The 20445-nt window shown below is 44.3% G+C and overlaps 4 protein-coding genes across 6 annotated transcripts; 2 read left to right on the top strand and 2 right to left on the bottom strand.

Annotated features, from left to right (window-relative positions):
- The first annotated feature begins 5495 nt into the window (after positions 1-5495).
- On the top strand, positions 5496-7896 carry LOC117858847 (uncharacterized). The gene is made up of 10 exons (XM_034741990.2): positions 5496-5703; positions 5780-5855; positions 5949-6046; positions 6129-6233; positions 6319-6405; positions 6496-6612; positions 6683-6786; positions 7016-7155; positions 7283-7419; positions 7510-7896. Exons 1-10 carry the CDS (start codon positions 5518-5520, stop codon positions 7672-7674), a joined length of 1215 nt encoding a protein of 404 aa, XP_034597881.1. The 5' UTR covers positions 5496-5517; the 3' UTR covers positions 7675-7896.
- Positions 7897-7954: 58 nt separating this feature from the next.
- On the bottom strand, positions 7955-13879 carry LOC117858844 (AP3-complex subunit beta-A). The gene is made up of 11 exons (XM_034741982.2): positions 13615-13879; positions 13436-13512; positions 13096-13342; positions 12411-13016; positions 11824-11997; positions 11254-11380; positions 11063-11172; positions 10153-10353; positions 9061-10028; positions 8591-8839; positions 7955-8503 (listed from the first exon to the last, which is right to left on the bottom strand). The coding sequence occupies exons 1-11, from the start codon at positions 13816-13818 to the stop codon at positions 8167-8169; spliced, it is 3300 nt and encodes a 1099-aa protein (XP_034597873.1). The 5' UTR covers positions 13819-13879; the 3' UTR covers positions 7955-8166.
- Positions 13880-14018: 139 nt separating this feature from the next.
- Positions 14019-16625, top strand: LOC117858851 (kinetochore protein SPC25 homolog). 2 transcript variants are annotated; one of them, XM_034741993.2, is made up of 8 exons: positions 14019-14275; positions 14451-14516; positions 14737-14883; positions 15135-15242; positions 15320-15409; positions 15504-15626; positions 15854-16077; positions 16198-16625. In XM_034741993.2, exons 1-8 carry the CDS (start codon positions 14107-14109, stop codon positions 16207-16209), a joined length of 939 nt encoding a protein of 312 aa, XP_034597884.1. In that variant the 5' UTR covers positions 14019-14106; the 3' UTR covers positions 16210-16625. The 2 variants fall into 2 exon arrangements, with proteins under 2 accessions (XP_034597884.1, XP_034597885.1); XM_034741994.2 differs by having other exon boundaries at positions 14025-14275; positions 15854-16044.
- A 162-nt stretch (positions 16626-16787) lies between these two features.
- LOC117858845 (pentatricopeptide repeat-containing protein At4g39530) lies at positions 16788-20286 on the bottom strand. 2 transcript variants are annotated; one of them, XM_034741983.2, is made up of 2 exons: positions 17221-20286; positions 16788-17134 (listed from the first exon to the last, which is right to left on the bottom strand). In XM_034741983.2, exon 1 carries the CDS (start codon positions 20133-20135, stop codon positions 17667-17669), a length of 2469 nt encoding a protein of 822 aa, XP_034597874.1. In that variant the 5' UTR covers positions 20136-20286; the 3' UTR covers positions 16788-17134; positions 17221-17666. The 2 variants fall into 2 exon arrangements, with proteins under 2 accessions (XP_034597874.1, XP_034597875.1); XM_034741984.2 differs by having other exon boundaries at positions 17324-20286.
- Positions 20287-20445: the final 159 nt, after the last annotated feature.

Raw genomic sequence — 20445 nt, 5'->3', positions numbered from 1 at the left:
AAGAAGAGAAAAAGGAGGTGACAGGTGAGGTCGCCTCCCCTTCCTCTTATATATTTATTATAGAATTGTTAGGCGGTAGGGAAGGGGAGCGGGAAGTTTCGAATCCCCGTCTCATCCGCGCCGCCTTCCTTGTACCAGTTTTCATTAGGATACAGTAATTAACGTGTGATTAGTACATGTGGGCATGATTAGTCGAGTCATTAGCTTGGTTTCGTCTTTCCTCCTCGTTGCTTCGGATCCAGCTAGATGGTGCTTTCTTGGGGCTCAAGACACTGTTTATTTTCGATTTTTCTGCTGCTGCCCGGTGACCACTGTTGGATCCAAAGACTAAAAGACTAAAGGTCACTAAAATCAAAAAATCTCTAATCACTGCACAAAATTTGCATCACATGCTGCGGGGGCAGGGGGTGTCCTCCTGAGTCCCCTTTAATCACCCGTGACTAAAGGATCAAAGAACTAATCCCTTTAGTCTCTCTATTTAAAAGTTTAGGAACTAAAAGAAGCTAAAACGGAGAAACTAAACCTTAATCCTATAGAACCAAACAGACCTAAATAGCAGCACTAGTCACATGTAATGGCATCACGAGCTCGATCAAGTATTGATTGTCTGGATACCAAATAATTGAGCACAGAAGAGCCTTAATTAGCTAATCAGGCCAGCCAGCTGTAATCGGAAATTAACAGAAACTTAATTATGGAGGCGGGTGGTCGATTTTGTAGGACCACGGGATAAAGGCAGCCGATCCCCTTTGTCTGCGTGCCAATATCAATTGTTGCTCCTGCAGCTTGTGGGGATAATCCTTCTTGTCTTTTTTTCTTCATTTTTGAATATCCAACGAGTGATTCGGTTTGCCTTTCCACCGCTAAACTCGAAAATCATAAATCTTTGACCACATCAAAATTATTCACGTTTTACCATGTGATGATTTTGGTGGATGATTTTGATGATGTGGACGACACATGGCAATAAAATTCACATATCAGTGTTATCTTCTTCCCCTCCCTCCCCAGCCACTTTATTCCCCTCCCTCCCCTTTCTCTCCCTCCGGCCATTTTATTAAGTGTAATTTCAGGTTACACCTATTCACCCTTTATGTAGAGCGACTCAGCAAACCCAACTGGAGCAACCAGACGTAGGACGATTGTCCGACCCAGTATAATCCCGAGCATCCTTCGTCCTTGCATTGACTCATCCCGAGCATCAGCTTAAGTCAAAAGGCCGGGGCCGGATGTTCTCGAGCACAACCACCGCATGGCCGAGTACTAGTAGTATATACGGACAGGCATGCAGAGTTCACACTCTACCCGGCGGCCAACTAGTGCATATGTATACACTGGTAGTGGTAGGGTAGCAACTGCTGCTGCTGGGTGAGGGGGATCAGGACCACCAAGCAGAAGAGCCGTGTATGTGATCTCCGCGGCGGCGGCGGCGCCATCCATCATCTCGGTGGCGGTGGCTGATGATGATCCCACCACCACCACTCGCGGTAGCAGTCGCAGCGAGGGCGACATCTTGCAGTCCGCCAAGGTTCGGAGCTTCACCTTCAGCGAGCTGAGGATCTCCGCCCCGACAGCGTCTTCAAAGGATGGATCGACGACAGGACCTTTGCCGCCGCCAGGCCCGGCACCGGAATCGTCATCGCCGTCAAGAAGCTAAACCAGCAAGGATTCCAGGGCCACAAGGACGATGCAGTAGCTGCAGGACAATGCCATCATCAGAAGCAGCAGCAAGCAATATATGCTACCATCATCATGCAACAACCAGGAGGCCGGGGCGACGGCTGTCAGCCTCACCGCTCCGCCAGCCATTCCTGCTTGCATTCCTCTTTGCATATATTATAGGTCATGGTATATTATAGGTCACGGTCGAGATCAGATATCCTCTGAAAATTTAAAAATCACGGACATCTCCATCAGCTCTCCATATCGTAGAAGGTCATAGTTGAGGCCATATATGTATGAAAATTAAAAATCCACATACACCTCTACCGGCTCCTGATGGAGTAGAAAGGGCGAAATATATTTCATGTAAATCATGGTTGAGGCCAGATATCACATGAAAATTAAAATTCCACACTCACCTCCAATAGCTCCGGAGTTATTAGGACGGACGAAAACGTGCTATAGGTCATGGTTGACGCCAGATATCGTATGAAAATTAAAAATTCATAGACACCTCCAATAGCTTCGGATGGAGTAGGAAGGACAAAAACCATGTGCTATAGGTCATGGTTGAGACCGGATATCATATGAAAATTTAAAATTCCACACTCAACTCCAGAACCTCCGGAGGGACTAGAATGGACGAAAAACATGTGCTATATAGGTCATGGTCAAGGCCAGATATCCTCTGGAAATTAAAAAACCACGGACACCTCCATCAGCTCTGGATGCAGTAGGAAGGACGTAAAACATGTGCTATTGGTCATGGTTGAGGCTATATATCATATGAAAATTAAAAATACACAGACACCTCTACTAACTCCGGATGGAGTAGAAAGGGCAAAAAAACATGTACTATAAGTCATGGTTGAGGCCAAATATCATATGAAAATTAAAATTCCACACTCATCTCTAATAACTCCGGAGGGATTAAAACGGACGAAAAACATGTGCTATACGTCATGGTTGATGCCAGATATCGTATGAAAATTAAAATTCCATAGACACCTCCACCAGCTCTCGATAGAGTAGAAAGGGCAAAAAATATGTCCTATAAGTAATAGTTGAGGCCAGATATCATAAGCAAATTTAAATTTCACACTCACCTTCAATAGCTCCGGACGTATTAGGATGGACGAAAAATATGTGCTATAGGTCATGGTTGAGGCTAGATATCATATGAAAATTAAAAATCCATAGACACCTCCAACAGCTCCGGATGGAGTAGAAAGGACAAATACTACGTGCTATAGGTCATGGTTGAGGCCAGATATCCTCTAGAAATGACAAAACCACGGACACCTCCATCAGCTATGGATGCACTAGGAAGGATGAAGAATATGTGCTATAGGTTATGGTTGAGGCCATATATCGTATGAAAATTAAAAATCCATAGACACCTCTACTGGCTCCGGATGGAGTAAAGAGGGCGAAAAATATGTCCAATAAGTCATGGTTGAGGCCAGATATCATATGAAAAGTAAAATTCTACACTCACCTACAATAGCTCCTAAGGGATTAGAACGGACGAAAAACATGTGCTATACGTCATGGTTGAGGCCAGATATCGTATGAAAATTAAAAATCTACAGTCACCTCCACCAGCTCCGGATGGAGTAGGATGGACAAAAACCTTGTGATATAGGTCATAGTTGAGGCCAGATATCATATGAAAATTTAAATTCCACACTCAACTCCAGAAGCTCCGGAAGCTCCGAAGGGACTAGGACGGACAAAAAAACATGTGCTATAGGTCATGGCCGAGGTCAGATATCCTCTGGAAATTAAAAAACCACGGACACCTCCATCAGCTCCCGATGCAGTAGGAAGGATGAAAAACATGTGCTATAGGTCATCGTTGAGGTCATATATCGTTTGAAAATAAAAAAAAATCCACAGACACCTCCACCAGCTCCGGATGGAGTAGGAAGGATGAAAACCATGTGCTATAGGTCATAAATGAGGCCATATATCATATGAAAATTTAAATTCCACACTCAACTCCAGAAGCTCCGGAAGGATTAGAACGGATGAAAAACATGTGCTATAGGTCATGGTTGAGGTCAGATATCGTATGAAAATTAAAAATCTATAGACACCTCCACCAACTCTGGATGGAGTAGGAAGGATGATAAGCAAGTGCTATAGGTCATGGTTGATGCCAAATATCTCTGGAAATTAAAAACGCATGAACACCTCTGGTACTTGTGAATGGACTATGAAGGATGAAAACCATGTGCTATATGTTATGGTTGAGGCCAGATATCATATGAAAACTTAAATTCCACAGTCAACTGCAAAAGCTCCGAAGGGACTAGGACGGACAAAAATATGTGTTATAGGTTATGGTTGAGGCCAGATATCATATGAAAATTAAAAATCTATAAACACCTCCACCAGCTCTAGATGGAGTAGGAAGGACAATAAGCAAGTGCTATAGGTCATGGTTGATGCTAAATATCTCTGAAAATTAAAAATGCATGGACACCCCTGGTACTTGCGAATGGACTAGGAAGGACGAAAACCATGTGCTAGAGGTCATGGTTGAGGCCAGATATCATATGAAAATTTAAATTCCACACTCAACTCTAGAAGCTCCGGAGGCACTAGGACGGATGAAAAACATGTGCTATAGGTCATGGTCGAGGTCAGATATCCTCTGGAAATTAAAAAACCATGGACACCTCAATTAGCTCCGAATGCAGTAGGAAGGATGAAAAACATGTGCTATAGATCATTGTTGAGGTCATATATCGTATGAAAATAAAAAATCGACAGACACCTCTACCACCTCTGGATGGAGTAGGAAGGATGAAAACCATATGCTATAGGTCATGATTGAGGCCAGATATCATATGAAAAATAAAATTCCACATGCACCTCTAATAGCTCTGGAGGGATTAGGACCGACGAAAAACATGTGCTATACGTCATGGTTGAGGCCAGATATCGTATGAAAATTAAAAAACTACAGATACCTCCACCAACTCCGGATGGACTAGGAAGGATGAAAACCATGTTTTATAGGTCATGGTTGAGGCCGGATATCATTTGAAAATTTAAATTCCACACTCAACTCCAGAAGCTCCGGAGGGACTAGGGCGGACGAAAAACGTGTGCTATAGGTCATGGTCGAGGCTAGATATCATTTGGAAATTAAAAAACCACGAACACCTCCATCAGCTCCGGATGCAGTAGGAATGACGGAAAACATATGCTATGGGTCATGGTTGAGGTCATATGTTGTATGAAAATTAAAAATCCAAAGTCACTTCTATTGGCTCCGGATGGAGTAGAAAGGGCGAAAAATATGTCCTATAAGTCATGATTCAAACAAGATATAATATGAAAATTAAAATTCCACACCTCCAATAGCTCCGGACGGATTAGTACGGATGAAAAACATCTGCTATAGGTCATAGTTGATACCAGATATTGTATGAAAATTAAAAATCTATAGATCCCTCCAACAGCTCCAGATGGAGTAGGAAGGATAAAAAACATGTGCTATAGATCATGTTGAAGCTAGGTATCAAAATTTAAAATTCCACGCTCAACTCCGGAACCTCCGGAGGGACTGGCACAAACGAAAAACATGTGCTATACTAAATGGTGCGCGCTTCTGAATTAATAATTAATTTATTGACGGAATTCGATCGTTTTGTTTTGCCAATCCCAATCAAGTTTGTTTTCTTCTCAATTCACTTTTGAAGCAGCCCGGCCCAGCTGCTAACGAGCATAGCGGGGAGAAGGCCCGGCCCGGCCCGTTCCCAAGTGGATAGATAGAGAAGAAAGGGAAATATCTTGGTTTGTCTTGTAATCCAATCCCCCCACACAACGAACGCGAACAAGGAAATGGCCGCCGCGCCGCAGCACGTCCGCGCGGCCCCTCTCGCCCGCGCCCTCCGCGCGCGCGCCACCGCCACCGCCACCGCCGCCGCCGCGCCGCCCAGGTCTCAATCTCAGGGGGTGACTTCTCGCCGCGCGCTACTCGGCCTCTCAGAGCCTGAGCTCCGCCAGCTCGCCCTCGACCTCGGCCAGGTACTTGCTTCTCCACCACTGCACCTGTGCCTTATTAGCTTCCCCGGCCCGTCACCATCGTCGTCCACTCTCGCAGCAAAGCTACAGGGGGAAGCAGCTGCACGACCTCCTCTACAAGTCCAGGGCCAGCCAAATCCAAGACTTCAACTACGGTCAGGGATTCACGATGCACGCCAGCTGTTCGTTCTTTTGATTCCCTGCAACAAAACAACCCCACTGTTTTTGTTTTTGCTGCCTTTCCGCAGTGCCCAAGGCGTTCCGGGAGGCGCTGCTCGGCGCTGGCTGGACCGTTGGCCGCTCGCCGGTGCACCATGCCGTCACTGCCTCGGATGGCACTACCAAGGTACGGTGCCTGCAATTGCTCTCCTTCGCATGTGTAGCCCAACCTGGGCGCTCATCACTCTTCTCGATCTTCGTCCTTGTAGATACTTCTCAAGTTGGAGGATAACCGCTTGATCGAGACAGTAGGGATTCCTGTCGATGATGACAGCAAAGGCTCTTCTAGGCTCACTGCCTGTGTTTCATCACAGGTGCTGTGCGCCTGTGGAACTGCAACCTCCATTCTTAACATACAGGTTTCTTGCTTTTCACACTCGTGTAATGCATAACATACAGGTTGGCTGCCCCTTGCGTTGCTCATTCTGTGCCACGGGCAAGGGAGGCTTCGCCAGGAACCTTCGACCACATGAGATTGTTGAACAGGTTCCCTCTCTTCACCAACCTGCTTTCTCCCTCTTTATCTCCAATCGTGACTCTGCTGCGTATTACGATATTAATGCTCCACCATTGCAGGTGTTGGCCATCGAGGAGATGTTCAAACACAGGGTCACAAATGTTGTTTTCATGGGGATGGGCGAGCCCATGTTGAACCTCAAGTCAGTTCTAGAAGCACACAGGTGTTTCAATAAGGTCTGCTGACAAGTAACTAGGCTGTCTTCCTTCTGCTCTGTATCGCCAACATGAGCTTTTCTACTTTCAGGAACTCAAAATTGGGCAAAGGATGATGACAATCTCCACAGTAGGTGTTCCCAACACAATAAAAATGCTAGCATCTCACAAGCTTCAGTCAACACTGGCAGTGAGGTACATCATCATTAAGAATCTAAACCTGACTTCGCATTCGCCACACTTCATTGTTTCCCAGCTAACATTTTCGAAACTCTGAAGCCAATTGTATTTGACTGAAAGTTTTGGCACCACAAAGTTTTAGCTGAACAATGTTTTCTCAAACGCATAGGAGATAGGACTAGGAAACACTTGCCGCTCTGTTTCTGTAATTTCTTGCTGACCAGTCTGTCATATCGTAAATCAGCCTGCATGCCCCGAACCAGAAGCTGCGCGAAACAATTGTTCCTAGCGCAAAGTCTTACCCCTTGGGAGCACTAATGGATGACTGCAAGAGTTACTTCCTTGAAACTGGACGCAGGGTATCCTTCGAGTACACTCTGCTAGGTACTCTGACCGTGCCTTCACTGTACCCATCTGTTTTTGGAGAAAATATTGTTGAACTGTGTTTATTGTCTATCTATTCTGTACCTTCTTTTCGTGCTAATATGGATGAAGTGACTTTTGTGACCAGCTGGGATCAATGATGAAAAGGAGCACGCCGAAGAACTTGCAGAACTGCTTCATACATGTGGAGGTGGTTATCATGTGAACCTAATTCCCTATAATCCAATTGAAGGCTCTGAATACAAGAGGCCATACAGAAAAGTGGTATGTTTCCTCGGTCTCAGGCGCAGCACCTTTGGAAAGAAACTTTCTTCAAAAGCGAGTTACTGATGTTTATGTTGGCAAACTGCATAGGTTCAAGCGTTTGTTGATGCATTAGAAGCACGGAAGATAACTGTCAGTGTTCGACAGACCCGGGGGCTAGATGCTAACGCAGCCTGTGGTCAGCTGAGAAATGAATTCCAGAAGAATCCGCTTCTTGAATCTTCGCCCTCAGAGCCCAGCCTCGTACCTGCTTGATGGCAGGACTGGAGTACGTGTAGATCATCACAACATTTTTTAAAGCCGTTTCAGGAATGCGAGGTTTCTGTTTCAATGAGAAAATAGGTGTTGTAAGTTTGTAACTATTAAGTCAAGCAAATTATGTAGACAGACAGCTATGGAATTTTGAAACACTGTTGTGCCTCACTAAATCATGTAGACAGAGCTTACATTGGATGTCATGAATTGCAATCCTCAGTAGCCATGCTTGTCTCAGATCTTGCCAAAAAAAAAAAAAGGTCGTTTTTACAACAGGACGTTGTATCCACCCCCGGGCAGCTTACATTAGATGTCACGAATTACAATTCTCAATAGATCTTACAAAAACATGTCTTTTTTTTTTTACAAGAAGACATTGTATCGCCTCCCTGGGAGATATTCACGACCAATTTCTTCAATGATGATTTGTTTTGTGCTACTCTATACCCTCGGCAATTTTACTGTGCGGACACAAACTGAAAGCTCAAAAAGCTAAAAAGTTAACGCCTCTATGATTGCCACAATTCTGTTCAGGAGGTTCAGGGCAAACACCGTATCTTCAGAATTCACCTTAGCAGTAAGTTCCAGTGGCCCCGAGGCATGCCCTTCCGCAAGGATCGTAATTAGGCAAGGTTTCAAAGTGCTCGGGATTTCACTGCTGAATCTCCAGCATAAGCCAGATGTGTCGTCAACATTGAAGGTAACTGGCATATCCATTGAAACAAGGTGCACGTTGGCGTTGCTCAGTATTTTTGATGCAACACTCTGGGCTACTTGAAGGTTCTTATCACTGTGCTCTAGCTTCTCAAGATGATCTTTGAATGTGCACCTGTTGCAAATTCATCAGATTAGTTTCAGCACACATCATCGACAGGGGAACCTAATTTCATATTAAACGAGGTGGAACTTCACTGACCTCCTAGCATACTCGAACATTCCCCTTAACTGGTTTTCCTTGCATAGGAAAGCATTTAGGTCCATAGGTAGTGGCCGAACAAAATAAGCAATATCTGGATGAAGTTTTGCTGGATGTGTTTTCCCATTGCAAAGCACATACAGCTTTAGAGGCAAGAGATGGTGATGGAAATGGACTTCAAGAACCATCTTGGCCGTTTGTTGTGGAGCCAATGAATGTATCTCTTCCACAGGAACAATAGTGGGGGCACTGCAGGTGAAAATACCATAAATGGGCTGAGAAATAATATAAGTCTTGCTGTTTTGTATACAGGTGTTGGTTACCGATGATTGTTTGGATATACGAGTAGTGGAAAATCATTTTCCATTAAAAAGATGATAACCAAATCAATATAACAATGTCACCATAACATCTGGCCATGTGAATGCTGCCACAGAAATAGTTGAATAACAGATGAAGATGATACATACCTCACAGATCCTTCCAATGTTTGGCCTGTAGAATCCACGCTGCTAGAAGCCTCCTCAGATTTAATGGTTATATCTGTCAAGTGTTGTGTAGTAACATTCTCCAAATATAAGTCTACACATACTAGCAAGCGTGATCTGGGCGAAACCTCAGATGAGAAGGCATATAAAACACTTAAGCCATTACTGTCAGATGAGTCCAACAGTGTATGCAATTTAGGTTTTCGCTCAAAGCTGCGATTGGTAAAAGCAACTCTGGCAGATGATGCCTGCGACGAATTCTGAACAAGTGGCTCAGCAGGAGCTTCATCAAGCCAAGATTCCAAGGCTGACTTAGACATCAACTCAGTTAAATCAGTGGAGATCAGATCTGCCAAATTTTCATCAGCAGTTTCACGCGTCTGGCCTTGCTGTACACTAGCATCATATATGTGTACCACTGGAGCATCCTGGTTATCTTGATGATGAAGGGATCCATCAGTATCCCCATCCGATAAGCCATCATCTTCACTCTCCGAATCATAAACAGAGCTGCTCTCATATGTTGAAGATCCAGATTCAGCATCAGAGTTATTACTTCCAGAAGGTTTGGCTATGCCTCTGGTTGATTCAATGATCTTATTATGGCTTAATTCCATACTTTGAGGCTTTGGAAGTGGCGCGTAACCAGGAGCTGCATGAAGAACAACCTGTGAAAGGGAACCTGGAAGATAAATGCGATAGTTTCTTGCTGAAGGAGATGTTGACTGCAACTTTCGATCAAATATATGATCTGCAAGCTCTTTACAAATATCGCCATTCTGAGGTTGGTATGAGGGTTCTAGGTGAGTCGTGGAGCACGGCAAAAGTCTTGAAAGTAAACGAGCACGATCACGGACATCATAATTCAAGTCATATGTAGCCAACTCAATGACATATGCAACTATCCTTTTGAATTCTTCCGCATGTTCTTCCGGACAATGCATTACAACCTGAAAAAGGTAAGCTATTACCAATCTCCAGACATGAGCTGGAACCTTAATTTAGGATATAGACACGAGCTGCAAACTTAATTTAGGATATAGACATGAGCTGCAAACTTAATTTAGGATATACCTTGGCAGAAGCATTTAGGATTTGAAGCTTAGTTTCGACCACGTCAACAGTGAAGGACCATGCAAGATACTTGAGAACAGCAGGAACTATCTTGGGAATGAGATCTCCCATGAAGTTATACTCTCCAAACATCCAAATAATCAAGGATCGTGCTGCAGGCTCCTTAATTTTGTCCATACCGCGCACCAAGCGGACAATTACCTGCATCGAAGTAATTTAGCGAAGATGCAAGATCGCAACATCAAGGGGAAAAAAATAACGGATATTTTTGTAAAAGGATTAGTGAGGGTACCAGATTAATTATCAAGCTGGGAAGAAATGCATTCATTCAAACAATAGCAGATAGTGACATAGAGTGATATATATTCTGTATTTATTCTCCCATACAATTCTAACAGTGATTCTATATTACAGCATGCCTATAAAATGTGATTATTAAACCAACTAAAGAAATACAAAACAATTCTGTTGTTTAGAACATTTATAGGTTCTTCACACTTGAGTAGACAAGCTACCGATTATCACCGACAGATGATTATGACAAAAAGGTGATCTAGTTGTACGGTACAACCAAGATAATAGACACATCTGAGAACGTTTTATTGAATGAGCATTACAAGGTCAGTTAAAATGCAGTGATCAAATGTGCATGATAGGGGATGAGTTCCAGAGCCCCCATGATGGATGGTAAATTAAGAAAAAAAGAAGTCAAGAGGCTAAAAGAACCAGGATAAGCTCTCATGAAGAAAAAAGAACATCAGGCGCTTCTTTCCTAAAATGGAAAGCAAAAAGAATAGGCAACCTGGGTAAAACTTGGGTTTAGCTGGGGGTTGGGAAAAAAACTTTTGGCCAAAAGGAAAAAAACACACACACACACAAGTGGAGCATTACAAGATTAACTAAATAGTACCTTTTCGTGGGATACTGGATCCATTTTCACTATTGCTTTGATTGACAAGATTGCTTGAACCAGAACAGCATCTTCTCCATCAAAGTGAACTGAGTTACAAATAGACGATTCTGTAATATGATGATCAAAATAAAACATTAATTCCAAAAGGAATGTTTTATACCAAAATATTCATAGATGAAAATTATTACCATAAAATACAAGTGCCAAAAGTCCCTCAAGGCAAGCGGTGGCAATAGAGGGAAGTTTCTGGGCGCACAACGCAATAGCTGCAACAGTATCTGCTACAAATTTCCTATCTGGATCTTTAATGTAATCCTGGTAGCAGAAAGAAAGCACCAGATTCATTAACAGAATGACAAATACTTAGTATTCACCACTTTGTCTAAAATTGAAATTCTTCACCAAATTGCAGGTGGATAGCAATACTTAAATCTTGCTGATTTGACTTTAAGTTGCCATTTGACTCTAAGTTCCCTTGATAATCCCCAAGAGTGCATTTTAGAGAACTTGACATCAAGCAAAGCACAGAGCAACAAATAATTTCCAGAACCATGCATGAATCATTGACACAACAAAACAAGCAAAGCTAACATGTCTTTGAAAAAGATGTTTCAAATATGTACTAACATTACGTGACCTTAAGATTTAGCAAAAGTTCAACTATAAATTTCATGTGGGGCGTAAATACATCATTGCAAGTTTAAAACAAAAACCAAGAGATAGATATACTATTGTTCATTGCATCTACAAGAAATTACCTGAAATTCTTCAAAAATGGCTGGAATGGATGGCTCTGTGGCAATAGTGGTCAGTATTTCAAGCTTCAAAGCCCTAGTCTGGTATGGATCTGAAGCATTTATAAAAAAGTCCTCATAAAACGGGGCAAACAATGATGGCATTGTCTTAGCAAAAACTAGTATGTTGCCAAGCATCTGCAATAGCAGAAGAATAGGAAAGGTCAGGTCAAAGTGAGAAACTGCATGATGAAAACTATCAAACTCCTGTAAGCCAAGAAAGAACTTAATGTTCAATACTCTGGGGGGAGGAACTCAATTTCAAGTTCAATTTATAAATTTCTACCCTCACACAGGGCCACTGAAAGAGAAAGTCATGGAGAAATTACAGGTAGCCTCCTTTACCCTTTTGTGGAAATTCTAAATCATGGTCATAAGTTCACTTTGAACAGAAGCTCTTTGTTAAACAAAACAAAGACTAGGACTTCTTCAAATGATCTGATCAAGAAGTGACTTTCTGAATGAAGCAAAGTCCTAATACTGAACTATTAGAGTATGACACTAAAATTTTCAGATGGCCATTAACAAAAAATGAAGTATCTAAGAAGTACCGCATATGCTGCATCAGGAGATGACCGCAGGGTAAACAAAATCGGGCCAATGATTCTCTTCAGATCCCCAACAGGAGCCATGATCCAATGCACACTTGCTGCTGCAAGGATGACTCCACTATTTCGACTCCATAGAAGAGGTGATGTACACTTCAAAAGAAGTGCAACGTCATCGTTGATGTTAGTGGTGACAGATGAAAAGCTCGAATTATTGCCTTGCCTGTCAGGAAAACCTGAATATTCTTCGATGTAGTGCCGGAATAGCATGATGTTTGATATAGTACCACAAACCCCATTGCCGATAGAATCAGGTTGTGTGGGCATGGTAGCAACAGGACCCGACTCCGTGATACCCTGAACCTCCGTAGATAAATTTGAAGCGGAGAGTAAAGAATCCTCGACCAAGCCATGCCTAGCTATTACATACCGCAAGAGGATGTCAATAAGAATGATCTGTGTCCATTCTTCAATATCAGGGAGTGTCTGACATAGCCTCCGGAAATGTTTCGACAGCAATGGTAGACAAGTTGGACAGACCGACTTGAATGCAACAGCGGCAGCTCCCACTACTCCAGGGGAATTGTCGTCGAACAAGATGTCTACAATCTGCAACAGCAGTAGGCTTGAGGTGCGTTTGGTATGTAAGGTTATTGCAGAAAGAAGAAGGTGGTAATGGTAGACAAACCTCCTGTAAAGTCGTAGCTTGGTCCGGAAGCAGGTCGCAGAGCTTAGAAAGTGCATAGGCAGCGCATTTTCGAACATACGCGGATGGATCCCTGGCGCATTTCTTGACAGCAACCAGGACGAGGGGAGCAACGACATGCAGTCTAATGCCAGCCATGGTGCGCAGGGCCCAAGCCCTGACTAGTGGGTTTATATCTGATAAATCCTTCTGGAAAATGTTGATGGAAAGAAGGGCTTCGTTTTGGCGCCTGGAGCCAGAGCCAACAGCGAGGAAAAGAAGTGAGAACCGCATACTGACCGAAGTGTAGTAGTATGGGATACCGTGGGTGATGATTACGTACTTGTCGGCGTAGTGGAGGAGGTAGAGGTAGACGAGCTTCTTGACCTCGAGCGACTGCGACGCGACGTTCTTGACGACCTGGGCGGCGGAATGCGTTTGTTGTTTGTGACAGAGCACAGGGGGTGAATTGAATTTAGCAGTGAGAGCAGCAGCAGAAGAAGAAGAGCGACGGGAAGTGACCTGCGGGAATAGGTGGGCGACGTCGACGCCCTGGGCAATGAGGGCGAGGAGGCGCTTGAGTGCGTCGACCTTGTCGGCGTCGAAGCGGGAGTCGAGGAGCGCGGGGATGGATGCGTCGTCAGGGTCATCGTAGAGGTGCGCATCCGTGCCCATCCGCCCCACCACCCACGAGGCCGCCGCGCCGCTCGCCTGGAGGCCGAACATCCTGGATCTCGCCGGCAGTCTGTGGCCGTGGCCGGAGGAGGAGGGGAGGGGAAGAAAACCAACTGCTGCAACCCCCAGTTAAATGGGCTGGCTGGCTTGGCCAGCCCAGTTAAGGTACAAAGCCCAGCCCAATAGACGACGACACGACCGACTGGGGGGCCCGGTTGTGTGTGTTTGGTGGAGGCTTCCACGGGAAGGAACACAAGAAGCATTCATTGTAAAAAGACCCCCCAAAATTTTGAACGGCCACTCCGCCTGCCGATTTCTCTCATCTCAGTCACCACCACCATGGCGGCGGAGCCCGCCGTCGATCTGCTCCGGAGGATGCAGGACCGACGCGCCGCCATCCAGCGCCGGATCTCCCACGCCCAGGAGCGCGCCACCGCAACCGCCGCAGCCTTCAGCGCCGCCCTCCTCTCGGCGCGCTCCATCGCCAACCAAACCGTCTCCAACCGAGGCATGCCTTCTTTCTCCTCACCTGCTTCCTACTACTACTTCCGTACGTTCCAACTGCTCTGCGCCCAGGGAGCCCAACAATCCGTCATCACTATCTATGAACACTAGTATTTGTTTAATCTGAAACATCTGGGCAATTTACTTTTACTCATCTGTGTGTTTTCCGAAATATGCAGCACAGCTCAATGACCTAAAACAACAGCTCCGGAAATTAGAAGCAGATCTTGCACAAGCCCTCTCCGGTGAGCACAAGCATTCCCTCATTTCCATGCGATTTTTAGTCGGGTTGCTGAAATGTATCATCGTCTATTTCTCACTGCCTTTTGTCATACATAGATAGAAATAGATGGCTAATTATTCGTTTGGGCATTTTCTGTTTTCTTCGTTTATTTTCTTGCTACTGCTTGGTCCCGTACTAGACCACATTGTCTATCGCATCTCATCCAAGTTTTTGCCCCGCAGTCCAAACCAGCAAAAGGTCAAAACACAAGCTCATGAGCGAATCAATTCTCAACACCACTGCAACAAATGAGCAGCTTAGAAGCTTGGTCATGGATCAGAGGGCTAGAAGAGATGAATATGTGAATGCCATATCAAACCAACTCCAAGGTAAATCATATTTCCTTATCATTATAAAGTGAAGTAGGCACCATTTCTGCCATTCACTTTCCATGGCACAGTCTTTTTTATCTATGTTTACACAATATGCGATACTATTGCTTTATTCAGCTCTAGGTTTGCTTTTATAAATGCACTTTATCTCTGTTATTGTGAACTCGATTCTTTTTCTCTTGAACATTTTCCTGGGATAAGCATAATCTGAGTCCTATATGCCTTATGTACTCTTGTTTTGATGGCAGCTATTGAATCCCTTGAAGCTGAGAATGATACGAAAGGGGACAAGAACCTAGAGAAAGCGATCATGTGGTATGATAAGTTTCTTGGTTTTCAAGTTGTTGGAGGAGAAGGTAATGGAAATTTAGTTGCATGGTTAACTAGTATATTAGGTTGATGCAATAGCGTCTGACAAATACCTTCTTGTTAGGGGTCAAATTTGTGTTCAGCAAAATTGATGTGCAAAGTCCTGACAGGGAGTATTCTTTTTGCATAAAGCTTATTGAAGAAAGATACATCTGTGAGTTACAAGTTTCTTAGCTGAATCGTCTGATACTTTTTAGTGATTTACATTTATGCATAGATGTTGAAGTTCTTTCTCTTGTTGATAACAGTAGTCCATTGTGTTCCCTTTGTGGATGGCTCCAAAGAATTGGTGAAGCATCTTAACTGCAACAATGATCTGTACAAATTTGTGAGGACCATGAGAGAGAGGTTCCAGGTTGCTACAATTAGTGGTACTTTATGCTACATATTCTCATTACCTATTCTGTTTCAGAAAAGAATGTCTATATTAATGCAACTTCAATCATGACCGAGGTTCCAGGTTCAGGAATATTGAGCATGGTGTTGTGGTAGTTTTTTCATTTTTTTTGAAGTGTTAAATTAATTATTTGTTTTGTAAACGTATCAACTAACTCGTCATCATATTATTTATTCAGAACTATGGTTGTGCTTTCTGCAGGAAACCTTTCGGCAATCTCATTTTGCCCTGACATGTCATCCATAACATCTTCATCACTCTCAGCCTTATCACTCGATTCCAGAAGTGAAAACAGCACCAACCAAAGGCACACTCGAAGTCGGTCAAAGAATCTGAAAATTCCTACTAAGAAAGGACTATCATCCCAATCAGCAGCATCCCCTGGTTCCATGGTACGTAACATGCGTCGTTCCCCACGAATAGTTGTGAGTACATCCTATCATCCTCCTTGTGTATAGCTCACATGTAATTGTAATTTAGTTCGTAGAAAAAGAAAGGCAGCACTCAGTGTTAATAAAATAAATCAATATGGATATTGATTGTAGGAACGCTGCTAAAGTTGCCATCAGATGGCTGGCTCCCTGTTGCAAATTCATCTGCGGCTGGGCAAACTGACTAGCAGGCAGCAGGATGTACACTAGATAAGACACAGCGAGATCCATGATCCATCTTGGAGGATTAACCATTCTCCATGGCGACTTCCTATTCTCTCTGTCCAACAGCAATGGGCTGCGGAGATCTGTACAGTAAAGTTAAAGCACCTCTGTGTGGGAGATGATTTGATCAGGCATCAAATATGAACTTTTGAGTCCCTCTGTTAACAACTTGATACAGAGGCAATGCTGTATAATGTTTTGTCTGCTGCTTGACATTTTTATCTCAAACTCCCATTGTACCTCTCGGTTTCACTGTTTGTAATTTTGCATTTACCTAATATTCTTAATAAACTTGGTATTATAAGCATGTTTGAGCCTTTGAGGTGTTCTTCTACAAAATTTAGCTTGTAATTTTACATGTTGACATGGTTAACATATTTGCCAGACCAAAATGATTTAAGGGTCCACAAATACAGTGTGCAAATACTATATCGTCCCTGAAGATTCATTGTAAATCAAATACGTAAAGGTGACTCAAGTTGCAAATCACCAGACTAATGCTCCTAGTTCTGCCCAGCGACGAAGCACATGAACTGAAATGTTTTGACAAATAGGTCTATAAGCATTGGGTCGTGTTGAAATACACCGAAGTTTGAGCTGGTTCCAAGGGCCAAATCTAGCCAAGACTAGGATGAAACTACAAATCGTGAGTTTAGAATATGCACAGTTTTGCTAGATTCTTTTGGACACCCTCCTCCCTACAATGGAAATTTCAGGGACTGGAGGCTTGCTTGGACGCTGTCCCTGGGTTTCGCCAGGCGAAGTCAAAAAGTCCTTGTAGAAATGGCGATATACTTGCAGTCTGCAACAGGTTCTTCCACTTGTCCTGATCATCAATAACCATTTTACAACTCTTTTTGTTTTGCCTCAGGGAAAACCAGTTAGTAAGGAGAATACAGCACATAGGTTTACCTCAGTTACTGGCCAATGAAATAGTTGTAAACAATATCTTCTTATCGGTGAATGAATCAGTTTAACATTATTAACTTTTCAAATGCAACTCTGATGCCGTTACCTGAGTTATGCGCATCGGTGAAGCTTCACAGCCAACAACTGTTTTATGCAGTTACAAATCTCAAAGATCTGAGTCAATAGTAAACTGCTCAGATTTTCTCTCTATCCATCTCTCTCTTAATATCTTATCATCCGTTCCAATGCTCATCTTGGTCCATAAGTAGTGACCATTGACCAGAGAGATTGTTTTGGAATGGGCAGTTGTAACTTGTAAGTCAGTAAGTCACAGTAACATTCTAAAGCCACTATATCACTGCCTCGTCATACCGGAATCAATATTGTGTCGATACCGAATTAGAATAGTCCATCTCATGGAAGTAACTGCTACCACTGAGCAAGTAGCATTAACCATTATCCCCAAGCAATGGAAGTTCATAGGTATCAGGAAGATAGCCAAAATCTTTCAGTAGACTCGTCAGGTTATCCAGTACTGCATATATCGATTCTGCCTGTGGGTGCTCTGTACCTCTTGCAATGAACGTATGAACCTCCATCATCACCTCAATCCAACTATAACCTGGTTCCTTCATCGTCCCAGCATAATCCATCCCCAATCTTAGCTTCTGCACATCAGCCCATAGCCCTTTGGAGGCATAAATATTTGACAGTAATACATAAGGTCCACTGTCTAACGGATCTACCAAGAGTGCCATCTCAGCAGCATACCTCCCAATTTCAACATTACCAAAGAGACGGCAGGCACTCAGCAAGCTCCTCCAAACAGCTGCAGCTGGTTTGATTGGCATCCTTTCAATAAACTCCTTAGCAGAATGCAATTTACCTGAACGGCCGAGAATGTTGACCACAGAAGCATAATGTTCGGTACCTGGTTCAATACCATACTCTGTTTTCATAGAGTTAAAATGGTGTAAACCTTCATCAACAAGACCTGCATGAGCACATGCTGCTAGCACACCAACAAAAGTCACATAGTTTGGTTCTACTCCGGCCTCTCTCATCAGCTGGAAGACTCTAAGGGCTTCTTCAGCATGACCATGCTGTGAATATGTTGAAATCATGGAATTCCAGCAAATGACATCCTTCCCACATGTTGACTCAAACAACAACCATCCTTCTTTAATGAAACCACATTTTGCATACATGTCTATAAGAGCATTTGAAACATGAGGATTAATGTCAGCACCTGCTTTGATGATCTGAGCATGAAACTGCTGACCATGGAACATGCTTGCCAAGTTGCTTGCCACAGTTACTAGTGCTACAAATGTGAACTCATTAGGTGTTACCCCAGAGGCACGAAGCTGGCTGAAGAGCTTTACTGCCTCTTCACCTTGCTCATTCTGCGCGTGGCCAAATATCATAGCATTCCAGATGGCCATGTCCCTGTTTTGCATCATAAGAAACACAGCCTTGGCATCATCCACGAGGGAACATTTTGAATAGGCATCAATTAGAGCACTCCCCACGTATAGGTCTACTGAAGTTCCTGATCTGATGATGAGACCATGAATCTGCTTGCTCAATTCAATAGCTGACTGAAATGATGACACCCCAAGGAGCGAAACAAAGGTCAATAGGTTTGGCCTTAGGGAGCAATATCTCATTCTACGGAATATATGAAGCGCTTCTTTAAGATCACCTTGCCTTGCATATCCTTCAATCATCGCATTGTAAGAAACTGCATCATCATGCGCCAAGGCATCAAATACAGCTCTTGCGGCAGTTAAATGATCACACTTAGCATACATGTCAATGAGAGCATTCTTGACATACTCGTCAGTCTCCAGATTAGCCTTTATGGCATGGGCATGTATCTGCCTTCCTTGCCATATAGCTTCCAATGAGCCACACGAATTCAAGATACTTGTAAAAGCAAAGACATCTGGCTGCCATCCAGCCCGGCACATCTGCCAGAACATGTCCATGGCTTCAGCATCAAGTGAATTCTGCATATAACCAGCGATCATTGTTGTCCAAGACACAAGATTATGGTTCTCTGTGCAATCAAACAGCTTCCGAGCCACTAACGGTCTGGAGCACTTGCAATAAAGATCTATCAATGCGTTGATCACTGAAGCATCCATTCCTGCTGCACTTCGATAAGCGTAACCATGTATTTGCCTGCCTCCCTGCAGAAAGGCAAGCCCAGAGCAGGCACTGACAGCACTTGCTAGCACAAACCTGTCTGGACGGACACCTTGAAGCCCCATCTTTTGAAACAAGTCTAGGGAAAGTCCACCCTGGCCAATCTGAGAGTAACCAGTGATGACAACTGTCCAAGTGACCGGGTTCTTGGCAGGGAGGGCATGGAACACCCGCATCGCTGCATCCATGCAGACAAGCTTTGCATATAGGTTGATCAGCGCGGTGCCAACGAAGAGATTAACATCCAGGCCAAGCTTGAAGGCTGTGCCATGCACTTGCTCGCCGAAAGGAACAGCCCTGGACTGCGTGCAGGCCCGCAGGACGCTGGCAAGCAAGAACTCGTTGGGCACCTCGTCAAAGGATTTCCTGAACGCTGCAAAGAGGACAAGAGCCTGTTCATCGCCGCCGTGCTGCGCGTACATGGAGATGGCCGATGACCAGGAGACGAGGTTGCGGTGCAGCATTCCGTCGAACAGGCGGCGGGCGTCGTGGAGGAGCCCGAACTTGGAGTAGCCGCGGAGGAGAAGGTTGGCGAGGAACAGGTCATCGAGACCTTCCGAGACGACGGCGCGGGCATGGGCAGCTGGGAGGAGGCGGCGGAGGCGGTCGCCGGCGAGGCAGGAGAGCAGGGTTTGGGCGAGACTGCGCGCTTGGCAGGAGGAAGCGACTGAGGAGGGCGCGCGAGACAGAGGCCCCGCAAGATTCATACTCTACCATCTCCTGCTCTGCTCCACCAGTTCAGTTCGGTGGCGGAGCGGCGAGCCGGCGGCCGGAGTCTCTCGTCGGCCGGTGAGCCAACCGACCGGATTACTGGAGAAGGTACCTGCGGTAAGGAAACGATGGGCCGCGGCCAGTATTGGGGGAAGTGGATGAAATGATGGCCCAGGTTTGGTTGGTCCATGGGCCTAAACCCTTGGAATTGTGGCAAAGATGATATTGAATATGCGCCATCATCATCAGTCTCAGATTGACGACGGATCCAAAATCAACAAAATAGTACCTGTAGTGTCAGCACAA

The sequence above is a fragment of the Setaria viridis genome, chromosome 5 (assembly GCF_005286985.2).
Source record: "Setaria viridis chromosome 5, Setaria_viridis_v4.0, whole genome shotgun sequence".
NCBI lineage: Eukaryota > Viridiplantae > Streptophyta > Magnoliopsida > Poales > Poaceae > Setaria > Setaria viridis.
Note: the sequence above shows the minus strand (reverse complement) of the source record. Positions and strands in the feature narration are given on the sequence as shown.

What these genes read in the sequence shown, in the direction of transcription:
- LOC117858845 (XM_034741983.2), bottom strand. Translation starts at nt 20,135, where the DNA reads ATGAATCTTGCGGGGCCTCTGTCTCGCGCGCCCTCCTCAGTCGCTTCC.
- LOC117858847 (XM_034741990.2), top strand. Translation starts at nt 5,518, where the DNA reads ATGGCCGCCGCGCCGCAGCACGTCCGCGCGGCCCCTCTCGCCCGCGCC. An exon ending in TCGCCCTCGACCTCGGCCAG is followed by an intron (nt 5,704 to 5,779) that starts GTACTTGCTTCT and finishes CCACTCTCGCAG; the next exon opens with CAAAGCTACAGGGGGAAGCA. An exon ending in AATCCAAGACTTCAACTACG is followed by an intron (nt 5,856 to 5,948) that starts GTCAGGGATTCA and finishes GCCTTTCCGCAG; the next exon opens with TGCCCAAGGCGTTCCGGGAG.
- LOC117858844 (XM_034741982.2), bottom strand. Translation starts at nt 13,818, where the DNA reads ATGTTCGGCCTCCAGGCGAGCGGCGCGGCGGCCTCGTGGGTGGTGGGG. An exon ending in TCGCCCACCTATTCCCGCAG is followed by an intron (nt 13,513 to 13,614) that starts GTCACTTCCCGT and finishes TCCGCCGCCCAG; the next exon opens with GTCGTCAAGAACGTCGCGTC. An exon ending in ATGTTCGAGTATGCTAGGAG is followed by an intron (nt 8,504 to 8,590) that starts GTCAGTGAAGTT and finishes AATTTGCAACAG; the next exon opens with GTGCACATTCAAAGATCATC.
- LOC117858851 (XM_034741993.2), top strand. Translation starts at nt 14,107, where the DNA reads ATGGCGGCGGAGCCCGCCGTCGATCTGCTCCGGAGGATGCAGGACCGA. An exon ending in CCAAACCGTCTCCAACCGAG is followed by an intron (nt 14,276 to 14,450) that starts GCATGCCTTCTT and finishes CGAAATATGCAG; the next exon opens with CACAGCTCAATGACCTAAAA. An exon ending in CCAGGTTGCTACAATTAGTG is followed by an intron (nt 15,627 to 15,853) that starts GTACTTTATGCT and finishes TGCTTTCTGCAG; the next exon opens with GAAACCTTTCGGCAATCTCA.